The sequence below is a fragment of the Orbicella franksi genome, chromosome 14, assembly GCF_964199315.1.
Source record: "Orbicella franksi chromosome 14, jaOrbFran1.1, whole genome shotgun sequence".
NCBI lineage: Eukaryota > Metazoa > Cnidaria > Anthozoa > Scleractinia > Merulinidae > Orbicella > Orbicella franksi.
This window is the reverse complement of record NC_138158.1, coordinates 13215828-13237925: the sequence shown is the minus strand read 5'-3', so window position 1 is coordinate 13237925 and position 22098 is coordinate 13215828. Positions and strand designations below refer to the sequence as shown.

The 22098-nt window shown below is 37.3% G+C and overlaps 1 protein-coding gene across 2 annotated transcripts in view; it reads right to left on the bottom strand.

Annotated features, from left to right (window-relative positions):
* Nucleotides 1-22098, bottom strand: part of LOC145467661 (receptor-type tyrosine-protein phosphatase S-like) — a 76836-nt gene that overhangs the window by 4130 nt on the left and 50608 nt on the right. The window contains exons 13-28 of one of the 2 annotated variants that reach the window (XM_081451256.1): nt 21108-21253; nt 15505-15591; nt 11052-11167; nt 10789-10876; nt 9813-9889; nt 9674-9710; nt 7796-7893; nt 6717-6836; nt 5667-5830; nt 3393-3528; nt 2836-2985; nt 2072-2162; nt 1244-1320; nt 971-1105; nt 727-855; nt 418-569 (exon numbers count right to left, since the gene is read on the bottom strand). In XM_081451256.1, coding sequence (XP_081307382.1) covers nt 418-569; nt 727-855; nt 971-1105; nt 1244-1320; nt 2072-2162; nt 2836-2985; nt 3393-3528; nt 5667-5830; nt 6717-6836; nt 7796-7893; nt 9674-9710; nt 9813-9889; nt 10789-10876; nt 11052-11167; nt 15505-15591; nt 21108-21253 — 1803 coding nt within the window. The remainder of the gene's footprint in view (nt 1-417; nt 570-726; nt 856-970; nt 1106-1243; nt 1321-2071; nt 2163-2835; nt 2986-3392; nt 3529-5666; nt 5831-6716; nt 6837-7795; nt 7894-9673; nt 9711-9812; nt 9890-10788; nt 10877-11051; nt 11168-15504; nt 15592-21107; nt 21254-22098) is intronic. The other variant, XM_081451257.1, reaches the window with a different exon arrangement.

Genomic DNA, 22098 nt, shown 5'->3' with positions numbered 1-22098 from the left:
AAGAAATCTTTGTCCAGATTTGTTGACAATTGAAAACACCGACTCGGACTTGAAAGAGCACGAGCTGCACTATGCAAATGAGCTAATTGTATGCGTCAGACTTGCGTCAGACATCCTGACGTCAGGATGGCGCAATTTGTTCTAAAAATAGAAAAATTGTCCCATATCATAGGTGCGCGTGAATCCCGAGACTTACGGTCTCCGTCCCCGATTATGGCTCCTGGTCATAGCTATTGCTCCTTACACTAATACAGAATATTAAAAAAAAAAAACATGTAAAAACTGTCACCCGTTTGGCAAAGATGTTTAACACCGGTTCGATGGCATTATGGCAGACGCAAATTAAACTCCCAGTTTTTTTAATACACGAACATTTAGGTGACAAGAAATTCTCCAAGGTATTTTTAGAAGACATACCTGCAGTGTACGACTATTGGCCCGTTGCCTGTCTGTTGTTGTACCCTGGTAATACACTTCATCATATCAAAAAGCCCCACTCCATTCAAAGGAATTGAACGCTCTGCCCACTCCGTGAAATGGAAATGGAAAAGATTGCGAATTTCACCACTCTGTAGATAAACAAAATGAATTGAGATACATCAGTTTTAATTCACTTTTTAAAGATTTTTTTAGACTTAATATTGGCTCATGAAGCTGACACGAGGCAAGTGGGAGAGGGAAGTCGCTGACAACACATACAAAACAATGATCCAAGCTCTACCTTACCTTTGTGTTAGTTATTTTCAGGTGTCTCCTGCAGAAGCCGTTTCTCAAATCCTCTGTCTCGACTTCAATCATCAACAAGCCATATACTATGAACTCTTCTTTGTGAGGCAAATAATTAGCACATTGTCCCTGGAACAAAATAAGTTGACAGAAACAATCAGACAATGTCTAATAGATATCAGAAGAAAACCAAAAAACGCCTGGCACAAAGATACTATACGACAGAATTAAGATCAGCACAGACCTCTTCCTTTTCGCTAACTGTGGACAGCATCACAATAGAGAAGGCTTCGTATTCCCAGACCATACGCCAAAAATCTACAACAGTATTGTCCAACGGGGCCTGAGTGGCAATGAATGCTTCACGTTGTTGAAAACTCTAAAAAGAATGGACAACTGAGCTCTGACGTGGAAAAAACGAACGTGGTGTTTAAGATGGAGGCTTCAAATATAATTAATACCAAGAAAATGTCAAAAACAACGAAAATACGTATAACTATCAATATTATCTACTCACATCAACAAAACTCGCATTGATGTAATCAGAGCCCACTAGTCCAGTATAAGGCCACAATTTCACTCTCGATCGATCAACTGCAGCAAAATTTGAGGAATTAAAAAGCACTATCAATAGTCTACATTACAGAACCATTCAGCTTTAAACGTTCCGCGGATCTCTTGTCGCCTGGGCAAAGGGGTACCAGACAACCTGCTGTTTCGCGAACAGTTATTGGCCAGTTACGTTTCTACACTGAATACATAATATTTCTGTTTCAAGGTTCTAATTTTTGAGCTTGTGGGTGAAACTCAGCATGCACGAGGTAACTTTTTGCGCTAGCAGGTAACACTCGAGTGTGCGACTATTAAGATGAAACTTTCTAAGCAGATAGATCACTCATGCGGGACAGTATATGTTCAGACCATTTTGCTAAATGAAATTACGATTTCTTTCTAAAGGGAAAAAGGTTGAGGTTTCCCGTGAGTACCTGTCACCCATTTCCTCACAATTGCAACTGAACAGTAGTTCTGTGGATCTCTTATCTCGGTACCCAGCATTCCTTACTAACCGTATAGACAAGCCAACCAAAACCCATCACAACAGTTCCAAAACAATGCTGAGTTATGACCAATTGTGTTACGCTAGTTTGCATTTGCTGAACCCGGTAATTTGTTTGGGAAACCCACGTAACATGTACTAACCAATTTACAGGACAAACACGCATTTCTTCAGCCGTTTGAACCTTTTTTACCTTTTTTACCGGGTCGCCTGGTTTTGTCTGGTTGCTTAATTGAAATTTGTTTTGGTTGGCCGGAATAAACGTTTAGGTTTTAATGACAGGCTCACATGGAAGTATGGCAAATCTGTTCTTGGCTTTGTTTTCTGGCTGAGAAGCAACGATAAACGAGTCACTATCGCAGTCACCGAGAGCAAGGTTCTGAAAAACACAACACAGTAAAATTACTTTCACAAGTGTAACGACATTCATATAAAACGGCATTCCAAGGAACCAATCAGTGGCAATTAAGACCACATAATTCAAGTATTTTATTAATAGAGGAACTCACTAATTCAAACACCTTTTAACATCTATAAAGGGTTGTCTTAATGAGGCATTACCAAAAAGTCATCGCTAAAATTTCATTCGTTTGGCACATGATACTTGTGAGGGAGTCTCCAATTAGGGCTTGTTTATATTAAGAAGAGTTTCCCTGGTAGGAGAGTAACTTTCTTCCCGTGCCATCTTGTACAGAGTGTTTATACGAAAAAAAAAAAGGTCGTCACAAATTGGCCATCCTGGTTTCGAGCATGCTTTATTCGCAACTTGTCCCTGATGAGCGGGTCAACATATCTATTGTTTAAATGAAAAAATGTTGGCTCCCCCACCCTGCTCCAGAGTCACCTTAACTCCTAAGCACGCGGACCTCCATCCACGTCACCCTAACTCCGAACAAAATTTGTGATTGTTCGTATAAACAGTTCGTAAGCTGCTATTTACAAAATGACAAGGCACGGAACATCTCTTGCCCGAGGTGGCTAGGTATGGAGGGTAACCCTCCTACCAGGAACAATTTTTCGCAACGTACACAGGCCCTCACACGAACACATACCTTGAATTGTGCTACCAGAAGTGAATCTCCACTGTCTGGATCTATGGTGTTCAAAATGCGTAGCTTCTCTGGCAATTCACGCACAACGAATTCTGTATCGCCACAAGTGACATACTCCATCAGAGCATCATGGATAAATATATACTGTGCCTGTGAAACAAGCAACAACTTAGTACGAGGGAAAGTCAAAGGCCAATATTATGTACACAATCGGAGTGATATCCTCATAAGATGGAGACTTTTGATCTTACGACTAAGGGACTTCTATAGTTACTAAGTATTCTGGGTGGAATTTTAACAACTATGGTCTTGTATTCCTACTTTATAATATTTTTTCTTCTTTTTTGTAAACTGAAGGTAAATCAAAGCGTGTGTGTGTGTGCGTTGTTGTTGTTGTTGTTGTTGCCATTCTTATACCAGATCAGGAATACAACTACGAAGAACAGAAGTAACGCAATTTTGCGTATTCTAAAAAAAAATATTCCGTCCATTAAATCCGTCGCACTAATCAAGAAATTTGTTAATTACAACCCAGGTCTCAATGTTTGCCGACATACCTCTGTTTGCACCATTGAGATTCTCTGTTGACGGATGTGGCAGACAAAACCGTAGATGTCTACCACCCCCTCAGCAGTTATTTGATCCAACATGGCGTCCAGCACAATGTATGTTCCGGTTCGTCCTACGCCAGCACTGGGCAGATAAATAACACAATAATAATAATAATAATAATAATAATAATAATAATAATGATGATGATGATGATGATGATGATGATGATAATAACAATAATAAAAGAGGAGTGTTTATTATGACAAAAACTAGAGCTAAGCTATAATAATAATAATAATATAATAATAATAATAATAATAATAATAATAACATGAAATGTTGGAAGACAACGTTACACCTCAACCACGCTGAAGGGTCAATAACAATAGTTATTGACCTAGTTCTTCTGTAACAACAAGAGCTCCAGCATAGATAAGGTCATTGGTGTTAGTTATTCCTTCCGGGGCCATTTTTTTCAGTACTTGATTTACTTTCTTAACCTCTGCCTTTAATTTCTTTCTGTTGACCTTTCGCAGTGCTGGTAGCCGATCTCTTTCCTCCCACAGAGGGCATAACACTACCAGATGACACTACAATAAGAGCAATGGAAGAAAGTGAAGGGTAAAAGTATCTAGGAGTGCTTGAGGCCAGCGACATGCTTCATGACCAAATGAAGGACAAAATCAGGAAAAAAATACTTACGACGCGTTAAAAAAGTTGCCCGCTCGAAGTTGAACGGTGGAAACTTGATACAAGCCATAAACACCTGGGCAGTGTCACTCGTTAGATATGCAGGAGGAATACTTGAATGGAGGAAACAAGAACTTTGGGACCTAGACCGCAGAACAAGAAAATTGCTAACCATGAATGGAGGGTTCCATCCACGGGACTACGTGGCACGACTTTATGTGCCAAGGAAGGACGGAGGGAGAGGTTTCATATCCGTAGAGGATTGTGTCAATCAAGCAAAGATATCGCTAGAATGTTACGTCCAAACAAGCGAGGAAGAACTGTTAAAAGCCGTCAGGAGGGATGGGGACGAGAATAAAGAAACAGCTGCCAACTTTAAAGCGAGGAGAAGAACTGAAAATATTCAAGACTGGAAAGAAAAGTCGTTATATGGACAGTTTGCAAGACAGGGTGAAGAACAAAGAAGTGAGGAAACATGGACCTGGTTAAAAGAAGGAAAGCTCAAGAGAGAAACAGAAGCTCTTATCATTGCTGCACAAGATCAAGCAATACGAACAAACTATATTAAAACGATGGTTGACAAGTCACAGAATGACCCGAAATGTAGAATCTGTAAGCAGAGTAACGAGACCATTAGCCATATTGTAAGCTCGTGCTCGAAACTGGCACAAAAAGAATACAAAAGGAGACATGATAACGTGGCTAGAGCAATCCATTGGGACCTGTCAGGAAAATGTGGGTTTGAACGAAAGGAGAGATGGTATGACCATGTTCCAGACAGTGTGCTTGAAAATGAGGATTACAAACTTCTATGGGACTTCAGTGTGCGAACAGACCATGAAATAGGGGCTAGGAGACCGGATTTGGTGATCATTGACAAGAGAGACAAGAGCTGTCAGATTATAGATGTGGCAATTCCAGAGGATAATGGGGTGAGAGAGAAGGAAGATGAAAAAGTTGAAAAGTATCAAGATCCAGCAAGAGAAGTTCGAAAAATGTGGGGTGTGAGGACAAAGGTTATTCCAGTGGTAGTGGGAGCATTGGGATCAATACCACTGAGATTGAATGACAATTTGAGAGCCATTGAGGTGGGCATTCCTGTTGGACTGATCCAGAGATGTACATTGTTGGGGTCGGCAAGAATTCTTAGAAAGGTGCTGGAGATGTAGAAAGAAGAGAAAAAGCAAACAAGGGGTGTTTCTTGGCTTCCCTAGGCAACTTGTTGTTGCCCGGAGCCAATGACGAAACCAGCTTCAATATCATCAATAGCTGTGCGAATCTTTAATAATAATAATCACCACCACCACCATCATCATCATCATCATCAATCCGCAGTGTCACCCATGAAGTGATCTCTAAACTCACATTACTTTCCTGGCATAGTCATATATTCTTAGCAGGATTTTAGTAAGTTTAAAACACATCTAAATAATACGGTGTGATGAAAAACAAAACTTGAAATGCGAGTGTGGATAACGAATTCTCGAATTTGAAGACATAAATCACACGTTGTAAAGTCGGGCTCAGATTATGTTATAATCGGCTAAAATCTGTTCAAACTGACGTCTTAAGTAGTAAAGTTCCCTTACCTGCAGTGGATCAAAATGGGCCCAGAATCCTCTGGCACAGACGCACGGACCTTGTTCAAGAAAGCAAGCAGTGAGGTGGCGTGAGTGGGGACCCCATGATCAGGCCATGCTGTGAAATGGTACTGTGTTACCTCACGAGCACGATACTCTGCTGTATCAGACGTCTAACATACAACAAGAAAATCAGCATTAACAAAACAAAAAGAACCCAGCTGACAAACTTTTCAAACTGTCAGGTAAAATTTAGAACACACCATGTAACTACGTGCAGAAAACATAAATCTGTCACCACACACGCGATCGAAATCGCTCCAATCGAAGATTTTATTCTGCATCTGCGTACACGTAAAACCATCCTTACAGTGCAACTACTCCGAACTACTCCGACCAAGGCTACTTAAGCAAATTCTTTGCCAATATTGACCGCTGGCAATTTAAAGATGATTTCCAGTCCGTACTGCGCACTCTCGAGTTTGTTTGCGTTTTTTGTTTTGTTTCATGTAAGACATCACAAAATGTAAACATTTCGCAACTACTTACATGAACTACATTCAGAGTTTCAAAACAACCGCCATTATGGATGCGAAGCGGTCGAAGCTTTATGCTTCGTTCTTCCTCATATCACGTGATGAAACAACTTCGCAGCTGTAAAAATCAATGAAGCTGTCGGAAAAAGAATTTGAAAGGCCTCAAAGACAAGGTATGTGGTTCGTAACGAATAACATCGATTCGCATTCCATCGAGTGAGACTTATAATGTTTATAAACATTAGGGTGCTGAGACTGCGCGGTACGGACTGGAAATCATCTTGAAAAGTTAAAGAATAGTTACTAATCAAAATGACCACAGATCTGTTGCCTTTGTAATGTACAGCTTGATTACATGGATAATTTGTTGAAAAACTATTGTTAACCTCCACCATTTTTATTCCTTAAATTTGTAGACAATTTTGTCGGGCGGCCTTGGTTAGAGTAGTCGCACTGTAAATTAAAGAAAACACCAGATGAAGAGCATTACGAAAGAAAATATGACAATTGAAGCCAGACTTACCATTTGAATGGTAAACTTTCTGACAACATAGTCAGCTAGTTCCTCTTCGTCACCAGGTGAAACCAACACAGGGCCATACATTTCTGGACTAGCGCTCGGCCAGTACTTCAAACATTTGATCTGAACGTACGAATAAGAGTAAAAATAATAAATAGAGGAAACACGTATAAATCTATTTCCCCCTGCAAGAAGTTGTTTTATACACGAGCGGTTGGCCTTTTTATACAAGGGTGGACGTTGCAACTGAGCCGACAAGTTTTTGTTCCCCGCATTAATTATTATGCAAAAGAGCAATTCCCACAAGTTGTGGAAATCAACAATCTAATCAATTAGGAACTGAGAGGGTAAAACTGCTTTACTGTAATCATACTTGTGTGGTTATTACAGTGACTGCAAGGAGAGCTTAAACTTGGTATCTAAATTTTCCAACAGCATATTGTTTTACCGTAAGGTAAAGCAATGCTTTCAATGGAATTGTCCAGGCTTAGCTGGTAGCAAATCGGTTTTTTTACCACCGAAGATTTCAGTAATGCTTCGTGTCAATACTATTCCATAACCTCATCCGTCTATCTAGCGCCCAAAAAAAAAAACAAAGTCAGGTTATCTAAACTATTTTTCACCCTGAAGTAAACCAATGCATGGAAAAGTACTTCCTACAGAGTGTAGCATCGTAGATGTTAAACATAGTGCAACTTCTCCCCTATTCTCCTAACACGACAAGTGTCCGACTTAATACGTATTCACTCAACTGACCAGCTGGTTGCTTAGTAACTCGGCTTTACTCAGCCAAGCGAAAAAAGTGTTTTGACACCATTTTAGTAGCTAAAGCTACAAATAGTTGCTAAGGTGATGGGTTTTCTTGTTCGTTCTCACTCAGTACAGTGGAACCTCAATTGGGACTGGGGAAATTAATTGGTTCGTCAAATCGAGGTTTGTTGTAGCGAGGTTCTGTTCCATACATTTCATTGTAACTTTCCCCGGGCTGAAGAATATCGTTCGTTATACCGTGGACTTTGTTGTATAGAAATTGGTTAAATTGAGGTTCCACTGTATTACAAAAAAAAAACATCTCTACTTACCCGTCCTCCCTCAACCATGTTTGTCACCATGACAATGACACAAACGCCTTGGTCCCAGACCGTCCGCCAAAACTCTCCAAACGAGTTAGCCACAGGACCTGAAACACATTTATTGCACGTGAATGAAAATGGTCTCTGTCAACGTTGCTATCTTCGATGGCCGGCTCGCTCTACATCCCAGTGTGATTTTCTCTCGCATATTGATTTTTGTTTAAGTGACAGATGTGAACCAACGCGGTGATTGTCAAGGACATTAAGATCGACGTTTTTCCTGTTTCCCGCAAACCGCAAACCTCAAAATGTGACGCGAGTCTGACCTTGCCGTCGCGTTTGACGTTTGAGGTTCAGGTTTTGAACGTCAAGGACACTGCCTGGAAGTAAGTGAATTACGGCAGAGTTTTTCACTAGTCTTAAAACCATTAAGCCATGTTTAAATCTCGATCAATCAGGGGTTTGTTTGATTCATTTGCGAGATTAAGAGAATTAACAACCACCTGCACCTGCATCCATTGCATCGTCGTAAACAAACATGGCGTTGCCTGTGATGCACGTGATTTGTTCTCAAAATACAACATTCCATACTTTTTACGAAGAAAATATATCATCCCATTTCCTGCTCAGTTCTGAGATGGCTTCCTTTCAATGGCTAACTGTGAAACACAACGTAATGCTTGCCACAGAGGTGGCGTCAATAAATCCAACAACTCCTCCAATCGGATTAAATCTAAATATCATTACGATTATGTTCATACGGCGAAGTTCGAACTTTCAACTGCTGGCAGACGTTTGCGGTTTGCAGTTAAAAGGAAACCCTGGATCTTCAGGTCTCTTAAACGAGCAAACAACACTTTTTAAGGACGGTTTCTAGAGCACATTTCGAAACACCAGGCGCTGACCAATAGACACATGGGCTCTGGGAACGAGATTGGGTTCCTCTAAAATGATGTATGTCTATATTTATATGTAAAATAACATTACGCAAAACTGAACACAACTGCAGAATAAGCAGAGACAACACGACATCAAATCAACACCAGCTTGCGCACACTTTCTAGAATGTCATAAGTTGCGTTCTGGTTGTGACGTGAAACGTGCAACATGCCGTCGTGATCTGGTAATAGAGAGCTTAAGCAAACCACGACAGCAACGAGAACGCCACCGAACAAAAGCCAGTTTAATGAGCAGGACAATGGCTGCGCATGTGCGTTATAAATCTATGTCCATTTCTTTTCTGTCTTCTTCGCAACAAAACGTGAAATGATCAAGTTCCGCGTACTTTTGAGAATGCGAACAGCGGCGGTTAATTTTTCGTATTTTCATCAGCAATAACGAAGCGCGCGAAGTCTAAAAATAGAATGCACATTATTGGAACCCCGCGAAAGTCAGACAACATAAGCGTGTTCTGAGAGAAATAGGAGGAAAACGAACGCCCAATTTTCGTTTTAAAAATTGTTTTAGGAACACTTGCTTACGCGCTTGAAAAAGCGTCAAATCTTCCACCTTTCTGTTTTGTTTGTCTGAGTTATGACGTCACTCGCGCGCTTCGCTATTGAACGCCGGCGTAACGTACACAGCTTGAGCAAGTTCTGAGACCAACAGACGCATTAAACAGATCTAGACAATTGCAAAGTAAAATATAAATTCAGCTTTTAGCAAGTGTCATCCTCGGGGTCGTCGTCATCATTGCTTAAGATCTCTAATGACGAAGGCAGCGCGAGCACCGGAAGTAAAAATCAAGTCGTGTCCAGACTATTCCAAGTACTCAGATGCGCTCAGCACCCTTCCCGCTTTGACATGGCGTTGTCTTCGCTAAATCTATCTGATGCTTTCCCTCAGCTGCTGCAAAAACAGGCAATCCTAACAATGTTTAACTCAAACCTTGAGTAGCAATAAACTTGCAGTGGTGGTTATAGCCCTGAAAAAGAAGTCAGAATTTTGTGTGAGCAAACAGGAAATGTAATCAAAGATGGTTTGGCTGGCAAAGTAATTTCCTAAATCAAAGCAAAATTATACTCACATCAATAAAGTTGGCATTGATGTAATCACTCCCTGGACAGCCATCCACTTCAGCTAATGTAACTCGAGTGTGATCATCTGTAGTACAACAACCATAATAAAAAAAAAGTATTTAAACATGGCAAATCAAAATGAACATCAGCCCTCACTAAAAACTATCATTTGAATATAGGCCGGATACGTCTGTACAACTGAAAGGCAGGCACGACGGGCTCGCTGTCTAAAACCAGAAAGACATGTGCAGTGACCAGTGATGGACCATATAAAAATCATAAAGTGGTACGGTTAAATTCAGTGAGTAATCCCTTAAGACAATATCATGAATCCGACTTCCATTAAATAAATAGAGAAAAACAAATAGTAATGGTAATCACCTCTGGTCCATGAATATTTCTCTTTGTTAAAAATTAACAACCTATCATAAAATAGCTTGATAATACAACAAGAATGAACTCGGGCGATGTAAACCTTTTTTAAACAGGTCCAACTTATACGTCATTCTATCAGGAAGCTCAGTAGCAGCCAAGAATCAAGTTTAATAAATGAATTCAATCTGTTTTTATTCTCTCCATCTTTTCTCTTGTTATATTATTTTGTTAACTAGACGTTCACACTAGCTCACAAGTAACAGAATCATCATCTTTCAACCTGTATAATCCTCTATAATTTTACCCAGTTAATACGGCCACTCAATGAACAAGTAATGTTCATCTTTCCATTGTTAATATTGCATGAACTGATTAAAGTTTCAACTTTTTTACAATTACACCTGCATTTTGAATGTTTATTACAGAAGAGTTGTTTAAAAATGTCCCTGTCAAGACATCACTTTTGTCTTAAGATTCGATAAAATAGACCAGTCATGAAATTTGACCCTACCCCGTTAATACAGTCAACCCATTAATACGGTCAAAGTTTCACGTAAAGCTGGTGACCGTGTCAACGGGATTCCACCGTATCCCCTAATTTTAACTTACATGGAATGATATTCTTAAATCTGTTCTTGGCTTTGTTTTCTGGCTTTTGACTACTATCCCAAGTGAAATTTCCAGGAACTCTGATTGACTGCAATTTGAAAAGTTAAAAAAAAATAACATTTATAGTCTAAATGAAAGGATGTCAAAATACCGCTTAGACAAGAGTGCGTATCAGTACTGTTCACTTGGGAATCGCCTAACAACAACCACGGGTGAAGACAGTGTTATAAGAGTTAAATATCAATAACAATGAATGAACGCACCACAAACTCGTCCCTAAATGACTTGTTGGCATCTGCATGATTGATTTCACAGTATTCCCGTAGCTTCTCTACTGGAATAGGTTTGATGGTTACAAACTTGCCTGGACCAACAACATCTGCAAATAAGTTAAACATGGTACCAACGTGAACTCACTTCCACCTTAGCAAAGACCCCGGCAAAGAGCATCTTATTTGTCATTTTGAATTATCACAGGTAGCCCAAATTCACAAATGAGCGTCCTTATACACACAATAGTAAATATTCAGGTTTTGCAATAGTCAAAATATAGAGATTTGTCTGGGAAAAACAGTTATGTCCTTAAATCTAAAAAATACGAAGGAGTATGAACAAAGATAAACCTAACTTGTTTCAGGCGTGTGTTTCCTTGGTTCCTGTGAGGTTTCTAGGCTGATTTATGGTAGTTTAAGTGGTTTTTAGCTTCATGCACTGCTACATATAGTAAGGAGACACACACCTGAAGCGACGTAGGTTTACTTTTATACATACTCGTCCATATTTTGGGGAGTTTAAGAATATAACCGTTTTTCCCTTACAAATCCATATATTTCGACTGCTGTGTAACCTGATTACTACTTTATGTACAGGGATGCTCGTTTGTGAGCTTGGGCTTCCTGAGAAAATATTTAAAAAATGGAGGACGTGATAAGCTCAGAATAAACGCTTTAAATACACTCTACCAGCCGAATTCTCCAAGCCTTTATTGCACCAGCCGTGTGTAAGTCCACCCAAAATTATCAATAATAAGTATAGGTAATCGTATGAATGAGAGTCCAATTAAATTAGGATTTACCCTACGAGTGATATTTGAACATTCTCTCAAAATTGCACGATCTTTTAGGCGAGTGCATTTAGAAAGAATTTTCGTATATCACGAGTAGAGTAAATCCTTAATTGCTCGAGCTTTCATACGATTACTCATTTATTATGTGACTGAGAAAATTGCGAACAAGGGCGCGTTAGCGCTGCAGTGCAAATTAATAATTAACGATAAATTGGCCTGCTTCCAGCCAATCACACTGAGGTAATTTCCTCAGTCATATAATAAGTACTGTTATAAGAATACTAAAGAGGGTGTCCTGTTACAGCATGTGTCCACTTGTGAGGTTTGGTAGATCGCAGCTTTAAATTAACTATGGTTTACGGTCATTTCACCCCATGGTCATTTCGCCCCAACCAAAAGTCATTTCGCCCAATAATCGAAGTCACTTCGCCCGATACAAAAGTCACTTCGCCTCATACAGAAGTTACTTCGCTCCATGTAAAAAATTAGTGAAATTTGTCGTGAACTTTTCGTTTTGATGTTGGAGTTGGACTGATTTTGAACTTAAGACTTATGTCCGTTCAGATTATTAACTACTGCAGCTTCCAGTCGCGTTCGCTTAAATACGCTTGGTAACACTAAATGTCATTTCGTTCGATTACTTTCTGCATCACACATTCTTATCCGTTGTAATCCCTCAAAATACACTAAATATCACTTCGTTCGATTACTTTCCTCAACACTATGATCAGCTAGGCAAATAGAGACAATCTTGTAAGCATATATACACTTTAATTATATCATGGAGCGAAGTAACTTCTGTATGGAGCGAAGTGACTTTTGGTTGGGGCGAAATGACCGGATACCTTAACTATGACCCATATACTGCTGCTTATTAACTCGCAGTAGATTCCTGTTGCAGACGAACGTCAAACCCTTTCAATTAATCCCACTCTCAAACTATGAATTCTCCTTTATGATTTCCATACTTGTTTTGGTGTTAATATTGTTCATTCTAGCACATCAAAGACAATATTCCCATATGATTTGTAAGATATTGTAAGGAGAAGTAAGAAGTCTATCACACCCAGTAAGTTATTCGGGTAACACTAGGATCCCATTGATAGTAACATTCTCTTCACCCAAATTAGGGTTGGCACTCCATGAACTGAAAACCTAGTTTGATCAGGAGTGGTTAGTGATCCTCAAGCCCCATGAGTATCCATTACTACAATCACAGTTTGCTCAAACAGGTTCATATTCCACAGGTTCACCCATTTCTGGGTAGAGAGCGTCAGTGTGAATTCAAAACACGGAAATGATCGAGCTATTGACTGTTAGTGTACAAACAAGAAGCTTCCAAAATTATATACACTGTACATGTACATTCAGCTAGTCTCTTACAAATGATTTAAAATAATCTTTATATATTTTACTTATTTATTTGTTTGTTTATTTACTTATTTTAAATTAATCGGTCAAATTCTAGAATTCCTCTATTTTATTTATCTTTATATATCAATATACATGATTTGATATTACTTTTATGACTCCACGTTATACCACTTACAAATTTTAGAATAGGTTAATGTGAAGTGCATTTACATCATTTTACTTACCTGTGGTTTAGGGATTTTTTTAAGTGTTATTTTCAATTTTCATTTTTGCACAGCCACATCACATTAAAAGACAAAAGTCACCACTAATAAACTGGTGATAAGAAGCAACATTTCCAGAAATGAGAAGAGAAGACCAAAGTCTATCTCACTGCAAGTCAAAGTTTCAGCACAATGTGTTCAATAATTTCAATTTTGGGAAATGCAATAGACTGAAAGAAATTAGTTTATCTTTCCTAAGCTATTGTCTTCCAAGGAAAGTGCCTATAAAAGTAGAGGCAATTTTTATTTAGCCACTAAAAGCTATGGCTCGGTGATAAAATCAAACTTGCATAGTTACCACAAATGTAAACTCAAACATAAAATCACTCTGCTGGATATCATGTATTTCCTCTGAGGGATGTGTTTAGTAAAATAGCTGGGGGCAATAACTGTTTCTTATTATATCGCCAGCTCCATAAGCAGGCAAGATGAACCAAATCCTTTGCTGTGATTGGCTACCTGAGTGGGCAAGAAAATGATGCTATTTTACCTGCTTGGGACTACCCGCTGTGTCCCATAAGAAAATTTTCCCCAAAAGCCACAAAATGAATCCTTTATTAACCAAGCTTGTTCGGTAAAGATGGTTGGATAATGGCATCATTCTTTTTTCGTTAGTTTATGGACCTCAATTCTGTCTTAGTCCATATACATGTAAACACACAAAAAAAGAACTTGGCCAATATCCAGCCATCTTGACCTCACACTTGGTCAATGACTTGGTCAATGAATCCTCTACTTCAGAGAAGAAAAGTTGAGGGTCATAAAACAGACTTTTTGATCAGTTGCACATACCGTATTTAATCGATTAAGCACCACCCCTGATTAACCACCAAACATGATAGAGCAAAAATATGAAAAAGCACCGCCCTTGAACAAGCACCACATTCATTTCCAATGATCCAACACACTTATTTAATTGAAGCATCATTAGACTGAAATGTTCAAGGAGTCAAACTAATAAACAAGTAACTATGGTACAACTAAATCTTAACCAGCCTCAGAAATTTACTCTCCTGGATTACAATTTTATTCTCAGTGAGTTAGATAAATGTTACTTTTTCTAAAGAGTGCCATGTACCCTAAAATAAGCATCATCCACAAAAAAGCAAAGCAACCAAAACACTAAAATTGTAAGTGCAACAACACTCAACAGCGTTAAAATACAGTAACTGCATCACAGTTAGTTATAGCAGAGTTAATCCTGCGAGTTTATCTTTGTCCCTATCAGTAACACCAAGGATCATGTCATTTAGGCCATGTGCATGGTGACAAGATAAATTGTGAAAAAATCATTATCAGCTTACTACTTTGTCAACATTCGTTCATTGATATAAAATTTTAATATAATTTCCATTTTACAATACAGATTTTGTTTCATTTCCAAAGGTCAGATTATGAGCAAAATACCAAATATTGGAAAGTTCATAATTTTCTGTACAGGCATGTTTCCACAAAAGAAATGCATCTTTTTGTTTCTAACCTTAATTTAACTGGTAGCTCATCAAAAAAGTTCTGTTAATGAAACATCACATTTCCTTGAGAAGGATTTAAGTCATGAAAGTGTTTATTATTTGTTTCATTTATTCTTCCAGCATATGAACAGTTCAAACTACCAGAATCCTTTGAGCCCAGCAATTGAATTGTCTAACTTTGCTGGGCTGGTATGAGGAAGACATTTTTGCCCGGGCACAATTGAGTGGAAGTGAAAGTGAAAGTGTTTTCTCGCCCTTCAGATTTCTCTTTGTCATATCTCCTCTACCACTTTTAATTCCCTTCATGCCTAATGGTCTAAGAAAATAGATTGCTGCTCAAAGTCTTCTTTCAAGCACAATCTAGTAACTAAGGGGTCAGAGGTAGAACACATCATGATCAATATAACTAAACAAGTTGGTTCTAATATTGTGCTGAAACTTAATTTGCAGTGTTACCAATTCTCATAATCTCATTTCTCATTTCTTGCCATGAATTGCAACACATGCATCACTATTAATTTCTTGTTCATAAAGCCATCACCTGAACTTAATGTACACCGTTTCCACGCCTCAGAATTTCTTGATGCTTTATCATCCAGTACACATCGCACTTGTTGAAAATTCAGGTCTAAAAAGTTTATTAATCCTTCAGGTTAGATTGGAAATATTTAACAACTGTTACAACCTACCTCCACATCAAAGAAAATAACTGTGCAAATGTGGGTGCATTTTAATATTACCAAATGTAGTCAAAGTGTTTCATTTCAGGGGTTACTAAACAGAGTAACATGACGGGGTTGAAGGAATTTTGGGGAAAGGTCTGGAGTTGTTCATTTTCCTTTCCTCTGCTTTGTGAGCAGTCCTTTGAGAGGAAGTAACCAAATCTTGCTGGTTTCTGTACATGTATTTGTACATCATTTCATTTTTATGTTATTTAGTTTAGTATCTCCATAACTCTAAGATCAGTCCAAACCTCACTTTCATAAAAAGGCTGCAAACACATTTCATGGAAATGTAAAATTTTCTATAATTCTCAATTAACTACTGAGATTATATGCAAATCAGATTTAGATCAAGCAAGTTCATTTTAAAAAGCAGGGCATTAAAAGTTCTTTTCAGGCATTGGGAACCCAGGTGCAAGGTGGTTAAACTTTTGCAGCATTGATCGAGTTTTAGTCTTGAAAGAATACAAACTAAAGTGTCTGGCAAATGACATCCCTTGCAACTAAGAAATGGAAAATTCATTTAATAAAGTGGAAATTTATTCATTCAGGCTAGCAGTTTAACTAATTGCAGTAAAAATTACGATGCTCTTTTTATTTACAAGTAGCATAATAGCCTTAACCCACAGCACAGGGTGGGTACCTCTATTGCTTTTTTGACATTAGTGGTCTATTGTTTTAATGTTAACACTCTACTGTCAAATAGTATATGTTTGTGGTGTCAGGTTCTAATCAAGCTAAGAGGTACTAGCCAACAATTTTGAAGATGTTTAACATTGTTCCTTTACTATTTAATTTCTATTAAATAATTAATTCATTAGTCATTAATTTCAGAGTAATCGTAACAATTTTTATGGTACGTGTTTCACATGCTTAATTTTATAGCAACATTCAGTGGCACCATTACTGCAACTAACATACTCTTAGATCATAAATTAGTTTTGCTCCCACATTAATTAATTGATATATGATGATATGTATGCATGAATGCCTTCAAATGAATGGACAAATGAAGGTAGATATAAACATATAGATAACAAAAAACATTTTAAGAGTACCATAGTTGTATATGACGATATGTAATGCATGAATGCCTTTGAATGAATGGACAAATGAAGATAGATATAAACATTGAAAGACATCAATCAATAAATAAAACAGTTGAGAGTACAATACCAAAGAAATTGAATTTAACATTTGCAAAGATGGCATTCTTGAATAAAACAATATCATAACAGTTACATTATTTATGTGCAGTAATACTACAGAGAAGAATAGGGTAATGATAAAGAACAAAAATAAAACCAAAAAGGTGTTATATGTGATTACAATATCTGCAATACATTACATATTTACATAAAAAAGAATGATGGTTAATTTGGTTAGCCATGGTGAAAAAAAGCATAAAAGGTACTTTTTATCTCTAAAACAAAAATAAAAATATAGCAAACTTCCACAGCCGCCAAAGAGCCAAGTGGCAAAAAAAATAAAACAACATAAATAGATAACATCCAAAAAACCTTCTGAACATCAAATCGTTTATCAAACGAAAAAAATGACAAAATTTAAACTATAGACAAAATTAGAAGTGCTATGAAAAGATTTAACAAATTCATTATTAAATAACTAATAAGCCTTATAAACCACAAACATGACAAATGAAAACTAAAAAAAGAACATGAAATGCTCTGCTAAGATTCCAGAAATAAAATAACCACATAAATGTATATCATCCTGTCCATATTATATAAAGTCAGGTTATATACCATAAATAAAATAAGTTTCAATGTTCCTAAATGTTTAATTACTATTCTAACATTACTTTTAACTTTAAATAATTTATTGTCCACAGGACTGTTCTAAGCATTGTTTCATTGATCTACAATGTCTGTCAATAGGCTCAATATATTTAATTTTCAAAAAGCAATCATAAAATATTTTAAATGGTTTACTGTCAACAAAACCTTGACATTGAAATCATACATCATGGCAGCTGCCATTACTTAGAACAACTATAACAGCTCTGTGCCAGAGATATTGATAGTGTTAGCAGCAACAGACCAACCATGGCCTTAAACAAATGTTGTCAGCTTTTGAATTTATGATTTAAGGTGGTCAAGACCTTCTATTGCTATAAGGGGTGGCGAATGATACATAGCTAAAAACAAAAGGCCCTTTTGACCTGCCTTATGTCACTTGTTAAAGAACACAGAGAAATCCACTGCTAAACCAGACAAGTGTAAAATGAAAGCACAATGCAAGATCAAGTAAACAGGAGCGCATTTTCACTTTTTTTCACATTTTCGCATTTTTTAAGAACACAATTCAATGTGACTCAACCTAACACGATCTGCCCCTTATTGACATTTAATTCTTGTGATTTATATCTGTTTGCTTATTCTTGGAAAGTGCACATCATATGATGGCTTTTTATCGGCTCATTGCAATCTCTTGATTTTTCTGTTGGGTTGCATTTAGTTTTCTGAGACTTCAGTATTTATGACTCTTTATCAAAGCACATTGTCACACAGGTTAGAATTCCATCTCAGGAGTGTTCACACAACTCTTTAATGTTGAAGCCAACTTAAAGTGTTAATCTGTACAGTTGTTACTTGCTTTATTTCATGGAGAGAAATGATACTGATACAAGAGGATCAGAAAACCAGTCAGGGCTAATCAGTTCCAGGCAAGGATCATAATCTCTCGCTTCGGGTGATTCGTTCACTTGTTCCCATTAATGCAAGTAAGTAGCATGAGGCTCATACTATACCTCATGATTGAAAAAAAAGGTTAAGTAAACAGTATACAAGTGTTACACTTGCAGTGTCAATACGAATTAATTTGATCTGGCCTGATGCCCAGATCTGACCCATGTTGAATTATATGCAGTGAGATATTGATGATAATAACAACAATTAAGTTTTGTGATTTATACCTGTTTGTTTATTCACAGAAAATACACATTAGTTGTTAGTTTTTACTCTGCTCATTGTGATATTTAGATTTGAATGTGTGACTAAAACTCGTCACTTCAACGTTTAGCCTGTTATTTGTTACCAAAATTGATTGAATTGCAAGTGAGTTTTGTAAACCATGGGCTCGGACACAAAATAAAATGCTAAAAACAGCCTGTCACAAGTGCTTGAGTCTCCAAGGTCTTCATGGTCTACATGACAGTCCCCATTAAAAAAGGAATAAATGGAGTGTCTTGAATCTGCTATAACAGCATGGTTGCCAAAATCAATGGCACAAACTGCCATCAATTCAACATTTTTTGTCTGTCTTTCATAAACAAAATTAATTGTAACCCACCAGTTTCCAGAGCTGCCCTTCACAGGAATCTTGTATTAGGAATGCAAAGAATGGTTACATATACCTTGAGTCCACATGACTTTGATTATGTGGACATGAGGCAAAAAGTGGGTCTCTTCCATCTTTTAAAACCAAGAACATCTCACTTTTGAGTTGTTTTTTTTGTCTCAAAGTCTCAAACTTTCCACCAGAAGGTGTTGCACTGTTGGATTTGTTTTGGCCAATAATTGGTGATCAAGATCACAAAAAGGATCAAAAAATATTAATTCTGGGGTAGTAACTTGAGTCTGGAATATTTCTTGACAAAGTGACAAAGTCAGGAAATTTTCAAACTTGTTTCCCTGACTTGAGAAAAGTACAGAAAACAAAGACAAGTTTAGGAAGAGTGAAGAAATACTGGAGTTCTTTTTTTCCACGTTCCAACAAGTGCTAAATTGCTAAATAAAATGAAACCTCTCTCGAGTAGCCTAATTTTTTGTTTTAGCCATAAAGTTTCATTTTGGGAATGTTGTGAACTCAGCTCTACTCTAACCCTCTGACAGTACTATCACATGTCCCCATTGTGTCGCACTTAAATGCATGTTCATCACAAATTATATTTTATGTTTTGCTCAAGGATTGTGATGCTAATCAAAACTAGATTTTGCATAGTATAACAAAAAAGTAACTAAATGGATAACATTTAACTGCAAAGTCCCGCGTGTGGTTCAAATATACCTATAACTTTAGAGGGAATTGTCAGATCAAATATTTAGCCACCAACATCTAATAATTGATTATTGTCCAAATTGGGTAGAACGCTTTGCATAATTAAGTCTGGTTAAGAGAAGTCAGGCAAGCCTGGGGCTTGGTTTTCTCTGCACTGAGTCTCAGAGTCAGATTTTCAAAAAGCACTTATAATATAAGTCTGTCTTGGATTTAAAAACAAAGTTCTTAGCTCACAGATGTTTTGGCAGAGTCTCAGATTTTACCATTCACCACCCCTACTATCACTATCATTGCAAGCAAAGAAAGCCGTTAAGAACAAACTACCTTTAGAGATTAATTATAAGTTGTAACACACATATTCTGCAGCATAATAAATAACTGTACATCTGGAGTACCAAAAGCTGCATAACGAAAATGAGACATTGTAATGATAAATCTTTTGAGGTGTTTTTGTTTCAAGTGGAAACTGAAAACACAAACATTTACAAATGGCTGCCCAAATATTTGGCAGCTTTTATGCCGCTTTTGGCACTCCATCTTTTGTATTTGAAATCATTCATTTGATTGCAACAAGAAAAAACATTCTGCCGCATGATTACTGCTTGTTTACTTTATATTACATCATAGTATTCAACCATGTGAAAAGAGCACCATGATCATTAGCACACGATTTGTCATACTGTCACTAAATATTATACAAAAGTATTTAAAATACCACACTTGTCTCTGCAATCCACATGATGATAAGCTTCCCGAAGATTCTGATTTTAGAAATAAATGTATTTACAAAAGCAAACATTGCTCTACATCTCAATGGAAATGAGGTACCTTCAGGTATAGTTAAGGTTTATTTAAGCAGTTAAAATGCATGTTCAGCTCATTAAAAACTGACATAACTTAAAACAGGCTGCTTATGTCGCACACATGAAAATTTAAAATAGGCAAATCTATTTTGATGTCAATTTTTTTCTCATGTTTGTTTAATATTTCTCCCACAACTAATTCATTATCGTGAATTTTGTTTACATTTTATAACATCCCACTGTCTTTGGTAAACTGATCATTACTTTGATTTACTTCTCTCGGTACAACAAACTTCTCAAAGAGTACATGTACCACGTTATCACCTTCCTAGTGTTTATTTTGGCAGCCTTTTTTAGACAGAAGATTTTAAACTAATGGTTACTTAGCTCATGCCATAATTGCTTTAACTCTACTTTTAAATGAGCTATGATCAAGACCAAGGACACATCACACTAATGTAAGAAACTCAGTGAATTCCAACAAAGCCGCAATCAAATACCCAAATTTGTTTAGCACCAAGGCTGGCACATAATATCTGCCTTGATTATACTGTCAATTAAGATAGTTGTGAATACTAACTAAACCCATGATTCCGAACCTTCTGATCCATGCCGCCCTTGCATATATTTGACTCCAGGTACTCTGTCCAATGATTCCTTGTCTCCTATCCCACTGTCATTGGAGTTGGCAACAGCATAACGATTACTCTTAAGTTCTGTTGATTCCCTTCGTTTTCTATGTTTCCTGTGAGTGTGGAATTTCAGGTCAGTTTTTATTTTTCTTAAATTTTAATTTGCTAACGGCCACTTTAACAGGGGATTACAAAAGTACCATAAAAATTATTATTATTATTCCATATAAATATGATGTTCTTATATCATCCCACAGTTTCTCCAAGCACTTGTACACCGCAACACCAATTATATAGGGTGCATTAATTGATAAATAATCATGTTCCCATTGTCCGATATAAATTACCCAGTTTGACAAATAAAACTTATCAAAGCTGAATGTCAAATTAAATGAAAATACGAACTAAAGGCACCCTCTGAGTTTGGGGTGTCCAGTTGAGGAAAGTGCAAAACACATTCAAAATGTAGAAAGCACTCCCTTGTGGTCCATGTTTTGACAAATTCTCTTTTATTGTACAAAATCCCATCATGTTGGGTGTCTTGAAAAGCAGACCCCTAAGAACCCCCACCCCCTAAAAAACTCAGGCTTGAATGGGATTCAAACTCATGACCAGTGCAATATGGGTGCAGTGCTCTACTAAGTGAGCTATCAAGCCATCTGGGAGCTGGTTATGTTGTGATGATCATTCATGTCTTCTCATGGGTATATCACAAATTCACAATGTGACCAGCTCCTAACCAGTTGGCTTGATAGGACCATGTTGGTAGAGCACTGCACTGGTATTGCATGCAGAAGTCATGGGTTTGAATCCCAATCAAGCCTGAATTTTTCTTCAGGCTTTAATTTCACAGCTGCTTAAGTTGTGTATAACAACTGCAATGATCATTCATGCCTTTATATCTTATGTTGTTGTATAATTCATCTAGGTATGGCTCCTTTGCTTGTTATTTATTGCA